Genomic DNA, 11998 nt, shown 5'->3' on the forward strand with positions numbered 1-11998 from the left:
ATAATCATTATAATTTTAATAAATTTAACAATTTAGATAGTGAAATACACTTTTAAAAAATATAATAATTATAATAGTATAAGTATGTCATATAATCCTAACTCATCTCTATATAGGAATATTTGTGAATGTCAGGCAGCCACGAGTAAAAGTTTTACTTTCTTTCTTCCTTTTTTTTAAAAAATTTTTTTAAAAAGATTTATACTTAAGATAATTAATAATTCAACCATTTGATTGTTAATTTTACTCTCTTCAACCGTTTAATAATAAAGTTTTAAAAAATTAAAGGGCAGTAGCTAAAGGAGAATTTTATAAAATATAAAGTATGAAAATTTAAAATAAAATTAAAAAAAAAATTGACTCAAAATTTTTAAAATGAACCCGTGCATCGCACAGGCTTAACACCTAGTTATTTATAATGATGAAGAAAAAAAGCAGGCAAATGAACATTATTATTAAACTCTTTTTTTAAAAAAAAAAAAAATAAAATAAAATTTGAGGTATCATTTTACAAGGAAAACGATAATTATAATTAATTGGACATAACCTCTTGTAAAATAAATTCCTCAATTACAATAACAAAGCTCTTAAAAATTAGACTTTCCCTCAAATGTCTCACTAAATTGCCAATTAGATGGCACAACACCTTCAAACTCTAGGGTTTTTCCATCACTAGTAGTCACTTGGAATGATAACTCTTGGTTGGTCCAACCCGAACCACCAATTTGCCAATTCATGCCCCAATTTCGCGACATTTGAACAAAATCACTCGAACCCTTGATCTTCAATTCTTTAACATCTCCGGCACATCCAACATTAAAGACTAGTACCAAAAGAAAATTAGGGTTCCCATTAATAAGAAATTTGACACCTCCTTGCTTAGTACAAGGTACTCTCCTGTATTGTACGGGTACAATACCGGCTTTGTACTCAGCAATTGTAACAAACATGGGTTGTGTCAAGTCAAAATGTTGCAACGGAGGATTGCACCATGCCTCAGGACCACTTGAAGGTGGACACAAGTTGGTGGCCGTGACCTTGATCGTGCCAGCACCGTCTTTGCACCATTTTGAGTTGGTACATTTGATTTCATAACATGCTCCACAAGTTGCACCATCTAAATAAAGTGCTGTGCTAAGAGCTGTTGTTTGTAGTCCATATCCTTGAGTTAATGTGCTATAACCACAAGCACCCTCTGCATGGCACCAACAACCAAAAATTATGTTAGGAAAAAAAAATTATGCACGTAGGTATCCACAATTTCACATTAGCCGTCACATACTCATGATTCGTGAATAAGGGCAAACGATATAGACAGAATGAAAAAAAAGTTTTAAAAACTGTCAAAATTATGCCATATCGATCATAAACAAGACTATGACATAATTTAACCGAACTACTAATAATTAACTCAAATCGATATTTAAATTAAGTAAAACTTCCCTAGTATGGATGGGAGCCGCGACTTTACCCAATTTTTTTTTTTAAAAAAATCATTAAATTATTTGATTGTGCAAAAATTTTAAATTAAAAGGGTGAAATTAAAATTTATTTTTAAAACAAATATATACGAAGTACGAATTAATAATGTAAAGAAAGCTCACTTTCGGTATCACCACCCTTAGCATCACCATAGAACGTTGCATGAGCATCGCTCCAATCTTGACAATGTACCATGGTCACTAAAGCCATGATAGCAAGAAAAACAAAAGCATTTTGAGAGAAAGACAATTTTCTTTAATATCAATTTTCTTTTGAGTGAAATTGTAATATCAAGTTGTATTTTATACATGAGGAAGTGAGTGATATTTATAGCAACACAATAAATATTAAAAAAATTATTTGATTGTGCAAAAATTTTAAATTGGCATTAAATTAAATCATGGTCAAGCTCATAGAGCATATATTTATGGTAGAAAATAGGATGTATGAAATGTAATAGAAAGTTAATTGGATACAAGGGATATGCATGGATTTGTTACCATTAATATATGATATTTTTTCTATATTGCTTGATTTCCATTGGTGAATATGGATTTTATTTTAATTTCTTTTTTGTCCCATTGCCTTTTTGCATGTAAACACAATTAATCACTTTCAACTGCATATTACTATTGGTTAAGATGGTTTTTTTTTTCCATTTAATTTTATTTCATTTTATATACAAATAAACTCTTAAATAAACCGTTTCACATGCACATTAATTAATTGCGGACCACTAATATTAGAGACACTACAATTGTTGATATTAATAATAAAAAAAGGGGGTCAATATGTTAAAATAGAGGTTATTATGCTTAAAATAAAAGTCATGTTATTATAAAGGTCGTAAGAGATTTTTTTTTAATGAAAGTTTTAATATATTGGTCTAGTTTAATACAAGTATGTTAAAATTAAGGTCGCTATGTTCAACATTACGTCGGCCACATGTATACTTTAGGTTTACAATAATTTTTTTTTTTGACAAGAGGTTTACAATAATATTTAAGATCACTATATTCAAAACTTCAACATAATATCAGTTGCGCGCGTATGAACCTCAGGTCCACAATAATATTATTGTGAATAAGGTCCACACAAGTTTTCTCCACTTTATATTACTTACTATTCATGTGGTCAAACGTTAAAAAAAAATTAAAAAAAATGATTGTCTTATGCTCCCTTTTTTCATTAGGGGCCTTAAGTTGATCGGCAAAGCTGTCAAGACGGAACTTGACTAATGGTATCGCTATTTATCAAAAAATATATAATAAATCATAAGATATAAAAATTATACATTGAGACGAATTTAGCTAACAAGTACATATATGACTATATTCAATCTTACTTATAACTAGAGCAGTTAACGCGCGCGTAATAGCTAGCCACTTTGAAAGTTCTTTTGGTTTAGCCTTAAATCACAAATATAGTTGTTGATATGTAAACAACTATGTTTAGAGGTATAAATGTTTAAGACAACTAACATTAATGAGAGAAAATAAGTAAATAAACATCTTTTAGGGTATAATTGTCAAACACAATTTATTAAAGAAGCTTATACTTATATTAATGAGGTCATATATGTCAATGCACATTTTGAAGGGTATAATTGGTATCACACTATTCATAAGAGTAATTTTATACTATTCATAAGGTAGGGAAGTACAAATATTGGTTAAAGTGGTGTATGTAAACAGTGCAAAATTCAAATGTGGCACATAGTTATCACATATGATCATGTTAAAATCGTTTCAAAGTGTGGTATCCAAATAAAGAGTATACAATTTCATAATTTACATACAATATTATGTAAATAAAATTATAATTGATCAAACAGATGTGTTGAAGATCAAGCAAAATGCATGTGTATGTAGAAAAAAAAAAAAAAAAAAAAAACAAACCAAACCAAACCAGGGGAGACATTATACAATTTTATCCGTATTATTTGATTACATTACTCTTTATACTCTTTATATACTACATGACTTCAACCATTAAACTTGATTTTTAAACATGTAAACAATGTTTATAAAAAAAATTCTATTTCAAAAGTATACTCCGAGACAGATCTAATACAGACATATTGAAAATTCAATATGATCATTATAATGACTTAACATTATGCCATCTACATTATACACTATGGCAACGAAACCGATTTAGATGTCACGGATCGTCTCCCACACCACAAGCGGGCGTCAAATGGGTCTTTCCCTCCTTTGGAGTTTGGGCATGTGGGCATCATTGCCTATGGGGTGCTCGAGGACTACTAGGAACAATAATGTCCCTAAAGAACCTTATTGTGGATATTATTTTACTTTTATTCCCAAATTAACACTCATTTGACGATTTGCAGCTTACTAAGTTACCATCTAAAAATTTTGTAGTGCTTTTAGAATTTCGCTTAGCTCAAAAGGTTAAGTGATTATGTGGCCAAGATCTCTTGAAAACGACTAGGTTTTAAGTTTTATCTATGTTTCTTTCTGTAATCTTGTTATTTTGTCTAACCATTATGGCAATTTAGTAACAAATCAACAATTTTGTCTAGTCACTATGACAATTTGGTAAGATCAAATGAAGCTCGTTACAAATTCAATTATATAATCCATTACTCAATAACGTACATGAGTATTTCTTCTAGTTTATTATTTGAAGTCTCAATTTATATAACATTTACCGGAGTAGTCATAATCCTGTTAAGAAACCTAATGCGATAAGGATAGAAACTATATCCTAAATTTACAACAAATGTTATCTTTCTACAGTTTCATCTTTCTTTTTTTTTTTTTTTTTTGAAAACAAGCTAGCTCGTATTAATCAAAGAGACATAGAGACCATGAGTACATAGGGGATCGGACAACAAAATTAATAAAAGAAACATCTAATCATTTTTTAATACTTAATAGCTTGCTTTTATCTTCGCCTAAAAAAACATTGGACATTAAAGATTAGTTTTATACAGATTACTTATTGCATGCAGCATGTTATTACTTTTATAATAATTTTTTTTAAAAATATTGAATCGTGAATTATGTAATATTGAATTTGTAAATATAAATCCAAAACCAAAAAAAAAAAAACAATTATGTAATGTACTCCACACTGTTAATTGAATATGGAAAGTTAAGATTAATTAGTTTCCATGAAAACACTTACATCAAATAAAAAACTCACTAAAATAAACTCTAAAAAGATTTTAATTACGAAATCTTTTTTTTTGTTATTTCATAACGATTATTTCATAATAATTGATGCACGTTAATTTTAAAAATTCAACTTGGTAGAGAATTAGTTGGAAACATAATTTCTTAGTCAAAATAAACCCCTTTAAACTAGGAGTTTTCTTTTGAGCATACACTCCGCTTGTAATTTTTTTTATTTTTATTTTTATTTTTTTAATTTTTTTTTTTTGAGAGGCTGCTTGAATACTTCGTACAAAATATAGGTAAAATGTGAATAATATAAATCCGTAAGCCAAGATTTTATGTTACTTTTATTGAGGAACAAAAGGACAATAATAATTTTGCATGAAATAGGATTTTATTTAGGGGTAATAAGATCGACTTTGTATAGGAATAGAGTCTCTAGCATAATTCAATTTCCTTTGAGATCTTATACTCTCGCCTAACTTCAACAATTACATAGAATTTCCCGTCAAAAAAAAAAAAAAAACAATTACATAGAATTTGATAGGATTTGGAGGGAAGCAAAAGGATCCATCACAAAATATTCAATTTATTTTTTTGAGAAAAAATAAATATATTAAATTAAAATTTGTTTTTTCTTGCTTTCTCTTCCTTTTGCGTCAAACTAAACATTGGATGACATACTTTCTTTCCCTTGCCTTGCTAAATATTGAACAAGACGAAGCCTGGAGTGTGTATCATTGATCAAATATATAGAGTTTACAACGCTAGGCCTAATTACGTTAGGAATCCTATATACGATAAACATACAAAATATACATTTAGTATATCCTAATCTGCGACAAATATTATCCTAAATATAATATCTATCACACCCCCGCAGTCGTAGCGGGAGGAGGTCGTACGCTAAGACCGGACCTAAATTCCAGAAATAATTCTCGTGGTAGGCCTTTAGTGAAAATGTCCCCAAACTGATATCTAGTAGGAACATGCAGAACCCGTACTTCCCCCAAAGCAACCTTTTCTCGATACCATGTTAACGGACCATCTCAACCAAAAGTTTAAGCTAATGGTTAAAGCCCAGAAATATGTTTTTATACTCTATCACTCCCTCTCACATAAAAGGCCCTTTGAACTTGAAATGTGGATGCAGCACATGCCCTCTCATACCCGGCGTGAATTAATTCCACTTTGAAGGAGGGTGGATGAGATTCGAACCCGTGACCTCTATGTCACGTTGGCTCCGATATCATGTTAGATTTCGAAAAAACTCCTCAATCTAAAGTGTGTACCATTGATCAAATATTATCCTAAATATAATATCTATCACTCAATATCCCTTGAGATCCTATATCACTTCCCAGAGATATTATGTAATCAACAGAAAAAAAGAAATATATCAAATCTTACTTACATTATTGTATTTGTTGAAATAAAGGTATAAATAAAGTTACTACGTATAAGAATTCTTACTTGTCAAAAAAAAGAATTCTTACTTGTTTATATAAGTCAATCCTCCGATCCAATGTGTTCGCTTGACATCTTTCACATTATTCATATAGATTTGTAAAGTATAGCTTTAAACTCTCACAAGGAGAGAGATTAAGCCCAATTATGGGTAGATTTAACTCAAGAATTGAGTTACTCGATAAAAATCTCAAACAAGATATCAGGAAATTTAGAAATGGTGCGAGTACATTGGAGTACTCGCACACATATAATAAGGGTTTTTACCCATGAAAATAAATAGTCTGATCAAATATAACTTATACTACCTCCACATAATTTTTAGTTACAAGAAAGTAATACCCTTTGTTGCAACTAAAAGTTATCGGAGGTAATAATATAACTGATGGAGAAATTATTTTAGTAATAGAAAAAACAAACTTAAATAGCTAGCATCTCAAACCCCATCATAATTTGTTCCTTTTATCAATTTCACCAATATCCACTCGACACTCTGAAATAAATAAAAAATAAATAAATAAGTTAAAATATACCAATAAAAGTTATATTATACGGTGTATATGATTTACTTACTTGTTGGAGTAGTTCATATAAATCAATCTTCCACATTGTTCCCTTTGGTTTGTGGTCAAGTTTCGTTCTCAAAAACTTGTATTCAAACTTGTTGCCGATTGGTTTGCTCTCTCGATCATATATCAAAACATTAAATTTAAATTGCCAATACCCTACACCTTCCACCCCTTGTTGGATCTTTTCTTTAAATTCGTTTGGATTTTGTGAAACGTAAAAATACCACTCACTCCTATCATTAGGAAACCTTATAACTGCAATAAAATCAAAAATCGGTTTAAGAATTAAATCCTAAAACATAAACAACACATTGTACAATAATCAACAAAACAAAAATATGAATAAAATTAAATTAAATTTAAAAAAATAAAAAAAAAATAAAAAAAAAACTTACCAAGATTTTTAGGATGAGTATTATAGAAATCGGAGGAACTTATATCGTAAATTTCACTCGGTGGAACCGGTTTCGATGTTGCTTTCTTTACAAGATATTCGCATATAATTTCGACATCCGTAGGTTTAAACTTAAAACCGATTGGAATTTCTGTGGTATAGTTGCGTTGTTGCTCTTCATCCACTTGAATTTCTGAACTTGAGTGTCCGTCGTCATTTTTTGAACTACTAGGTAACATCATATATACAAATAATATTATGCTTAACATATTTACAATATATAAATTAGGGGTTTTAAGATAAAGAATCACAACAAAAATGTTTTGGGCTTTAACAGTTGACTAAATCAATTGGTGTTACCGAAAATCTCGAAATTTGGTAAATTTTTTTTTTTTTTGAATGGATCGAAATTTGGTAATTGAATTAGTTTTTTTGTAGCAATTATCTAAAAAAAAGTTTGTTATGCATGCATATATATTAAATTACAATAGAGTTTTATAGTTTTATGTTTTCTGAAAATTTTATTTAAATTCAATTACTATTCTTAAAATCCATATCCATATGAAAGTGGTTTATCATAATTATTAATATTCTATTATTGCTACTGTACTTAACATTCATAGTGTTTTTATTTTTACGGACTGTTTCATAGTTACTGTTAGTGTAGGTAATTACTGGGAAAGGTTTAAACAAAACATGTTTATCATACCGTACTTAATATAAGATAAATTAATCCAAACCCTAATTTTAAATCTTATATTAATAGGATAAATTAATAACTCTGGTTTTAAAAAATAAATAAATTAATTAATAACTTTAGCAATAACAATTGGGAGGGGACTAGGACTTAACCACTCAGATTTGATCCGAATCCGGATTAGCCCAAAGGGTGAACCGAGTTGAACACCAAAAAAAAAAAATAAATAAATAAATAAATAAATAAAAATATTAGAATAATTTGCTGATTGAAAAATAAATAAATAAATAAATAAAACTTATTGATAAAGATTGCAACTTTAATTCTCAGACACACGCACAAACAAACAACAACAAAACATTAATAATAAAAAAAAAAATAATAATAATAAAACAAAGTAATCATACCAGAATTTTCCAATTGATTTCACCATTACAATAATTCAATGGGATTAAATTGCAATACATTTATTTATTCAATGTAATGAAACTAATATATATATAGAATCAGACATACCCAAATTTGGTATGTGTAATAAGAACATTTAATTCAGACAAAAAATAAAGGAAAGAAAATGTAACTTACCAATAATGAGAATACAATTATAGGAAAGATGGCTACCATTAAAATGAAATTGGTAAAGAGCTAAAAGTCCGTTGATAACGATTAATATGATTTATGGGCCGGCATGATTGTTAATGCGATAAAATTAGCTTAAATAGATCTATTTCTTGAATTTTAACAACGTTGAGGGTTGAGTATATTGACTTTTAGCAAATTGAGCAGAAAGACTTGCGCACAATAAATTGAATATAGTGACCCTTTATACACACGCAATTGACATTATATTGAATATAATGACCCTTGTTTTTAATATAGTAACCTTTATTAAAACTTTAATATTATTGTGAACTTGAATACAACGTTATGACCCTAATTTTAACATAGTGACCTTTATTATTTATATTGACCACTATATAAAATATTTCATTAAAAAATTAGCCTCTTATATCCTATATATTACCAAAATGACTTTTATTTCAACATAATGACCTTATTTTTATTACAGTAACTTTTTTTTTTATTAATAAAATAACCATAGTTTCTCTTATATTAGTGGTCCACAGAAAATTAGTGTTAACCAGGTTCATTTAAGAACTTGTGATTGTGTAGAGACAAACTTTTAAATAAATCGGATGAATAATGAAATATTATTGTACATTTGTTATAAAGTTACCCTAAAATGAGCAAAAATTACCCTAATATAAATTAAAAAGTTACGAAATAATTATACTAAATTGATAAAAAAAATACTTAAAAAATTGCAAAAGTGACATTAAATTTGATAAAAGTGCTCCCGATATACAGTAAATTGCTATAACACCAAATATATACAAAAGTTACTCTAGAGTAGATTATTGTCATGATTGTGTCAATCGAGGTAATGTTTCTAAATTCTAAATTCGAAAACCACAATGACAACATTAACACAATATTAATGGGTCGTTTGGGGCCCAAATATAGTCCAAATAGACCCAAAATTATAGCCAAATTTGAGGGTTAAGTGAAATTAGATTTTAAATATGGGCCTAAAAATGTCGTTGAGATTTGTATAGAACTTTCCAAAAGCTTATACATGTATATAAGAGGTATGTAAACCCTACTTGCCGCGCCGTATATCATTTCTATCTCCTCAGGGTTTCAAAAGTATATAAGAGGTATGTACTTAGTTACTTACAATGCTGTAGAATCTTTTAGGACTTGTTTATGTAGTAGAGAATCTTTCTTTAGAAAAAGTTAAGAACACTCTAGAGAAGTATTTTCTCGGTCGTAAGGATGTCTATAAATAAGGAGTCTTTTAGTACAAAAAAATAAAACGTACTAATTGAAAATTTTGAGGGTTCTTTTGAGGAATTTGGAGAAAACTAATTATGGGTCAAATTAATACAAAATAGAATTTTAAACTTTAAATCATAAATTAGAAGAATTCGCTAATTGAAAAGACTCATACAGATTGCAACTTTAACTCACACACAAATTAAAAATAAAAAAATAAAGAAATTGTACAAAAGTTCTCCAAAGCATAAAACTTTTGGTTTCACCATTACAATAACCCAAAGAATAAACATACTAATTGAAAATATCTTGTCAAATGGTCTTGGGTTTAAATAAAGATGGGAAATTTCTAATTAGGTTGATTTATGGTAAGTTTGAGGATGGTTCGGTGACAGACATGATTGTTAAAAGAGAATAAATTTAATTAGTTTTTATGATTATTAAAAGGATGGTTCGGTAATTAGTCATGAAATTCCTTCAAAACAAAAATATATGATAAAGATATTAACAATAAATAAACACGGATAAATAGAAATCTGACCTGATTTGATCTCCATTTATTTAAAAAAAAAAAAAGTTTTAATTTTTAGATTAAGTAAAGAAAGTTTTAATTTAGATGATTGATCACTTTCTTTTTATTTAATAAACTTTCTCTATATCTCCTATCACATGAGTCTATTTTTTTTCACTCTTCATCTCTATCACGTGTTGTAACTAAAAAGAAACATAGTAACTAAAATTAAATTTTTTTTAAAAAAAACTTACCAAAATCTTTTGGATGAGTATTATAAAAATCAGATGGATTGATATCATATATTTCATTAGGTGAGTACAATTAATTATGGGACAATTAATACAAAATAGACTTTTAAGCTTTAAACCATAAATTAGAAGAATTCGCTAATTGGAAAAGACCCATAAAGATTGCAACTTTAACTCATCCACAAATTTAAATAATAATTATTATTATTATAAAGAAATTGTACCTAAGTTCTTCAAGCATAAATTGGTTTCACCATTACAATAATCCAATGATTCAATTATAATGCATTACAATAATATATTCAATGTAAAAAAATAAATAAATAATAAATAAAAAAAAAAATTATAGTATATATATAACCAGACATACTATCGGAAAATTTGGTATATAAAATATGAACATTTAAATAAGACAAAAAAAAAAAGGAAAGATAATAATTTGCCTTTAAGTATGAGGATGCGTACGATTTTCCAAGATTTGTAAATTATTTCCTTAGGGAAAATTTCCTTTTTTTATAATTAGCTAGATTTATGGTAAGTTTGTGATGGTTCGGTGCCAGACATGATTGTTAAAAGAGATTTAATTATCTTACATTAATTTCTTTTTTTTTTTAAAAAAAAAATTATTCTAGAATGTTGAGTATGTCCAAGTTTTAGAGGATGAAACTAACTTTTGGCCCAAACGATGTCCCAGGACATTGTAATAAAATATTTCAATAGCTAGTAAGTATTATTTAATTTTATATGGGTTGAAAATATAAAATAGTAGTTTGATTAAACTAACTAAGGGCATGTTCTCATATGATTATTTTTAGTTCAGTTAAACTCCTAATTTACTTCTCTTATAAAATATTCATTTCAGTTCAGTTCAGTTCAGCTCTAATAAGTTAAGTTCAGTTCAGTTCAGATGAGTTCAGTCAATGAGAACAGGCCCTAAGACTAAATCAAGCAACAAAATAGATACTTTGACTAATAAAATCAAGCAACAAAATAGATACTTTGACTAATAAAATCAAGCAACAAAGATACTTTGTGTGTGTATGTGTGTATATATTTTGACATGTGCTTAATCAACTTTAAAATTTACACAATATGGAGTAAGTTCGGTAAACTACCCAAAGAAGCTTTAGTAGCTTCAATGACACAAACATTACAAATAAACCTACATAACATCGTCCTTGCAAGAAACAGTAGGTTTGAAAACTCAAGTATTTGCCTTCGAACATGCCTCAGGAGATACCCAAAAATACCATTGTTATCTTCGTATCCCATATACCGTTGATCTTGGAGAATGGGAAGAAGAGCATAGAACACACAACTACTGGTTAATAAAAACCAAAAACACGAGCTCAAAAGGACACTAATAGCCCTTAACATTAGGCAACAGGGGTAGGAACAACAGACGACCCAGACTCGACAACACACTAAAAGTCACTTGAACAAGTGACTCGGTACCCTTATCTATGGGTAACTTTGACCATTTTTCGAAGAAATAGACCATTACCATACTAAAAACCCCCAATAGAAACTTGTGGGAGCCCCCATGTTGGAGAGCAGGGTTGAGATAAAGGTTTTTCAAATCAATAAATTGAAAATCCACTGCTAAGCTGAAAGATAACTTTCGAAGACTCTCTCAACTTTAGAGATC

At 28.5% G+C, this 11998-nt stretch overlaps 1 protein-coding gene across 1 annotated transcript; it reads right to left on the reverse strand.

Annotated features, from left to right (window-relative positions):
* Nucleotides 1-308: 308 nt before the first annotated feature.
* On the reverse strand, nucleotides 309-7297 carry LOC145597083 (expansin-A8-like). The gene is made up of 5 exons (XM_081653258.1): nucleotides 7057-7297; nucleotides 6666-6916; nucleotides 3816-3882; nucleotides 1605-1661; nucleotides 309-1195 (listed from the first exon to the last, which is right to left on the reverse strand). The coding sequence occupies exons 1-5, from the start codon at nucleotides 7295-7297 to the stop codon at nucleotides 588-590; spliced, it is 1224 nt and encodes a 407-aa protein (XP_081509384.1). The 3' UTR covers nucleotides 309-587.
* Between the last annotated feature and the right edge of the window lie 4701 nt (nucleotides 7298-11998).

Source organism: Chenopodium album, chromosome 20 (assembly GCF_948465745.1).
Source record: "Chenopodium album chromosome 20, dcCheAlbu1.1, whole genome shotgun sequence".
Taxonomy (NCBI): Eukaryota; Viridiplantae; Streptophyta; class Magnoliopsida; order Caryophyllales; family Amaranthaceae; genus Chenopodium; species Chenopodium album.

Excerpts from the sequence above, each read along its gene's own strand:
- LOC145597083 (XM_081653258.1), bottom strand. The coding sequence starts at position 7,297 with ATGATGTTACCTAGTAGTTCAAAAAATGACGACGGACACTCAAGTTCA. Across the intron at positions 6,917-7,056 it reads TACTCATCCTAAAAATCTTG|TTATAAGGTTTCCTAATGAT; the intron begins GTAAGTTTTTTT and ends ATTTTATTGCAG. Across the intron at positions 1,662-3,815 it reads CTGCAAATCGTCAAATGAGT|ATTGGAGCGATGCTCATGCA; the intron begins GTTAATTTGGGA and ends TACATTGTCAAG.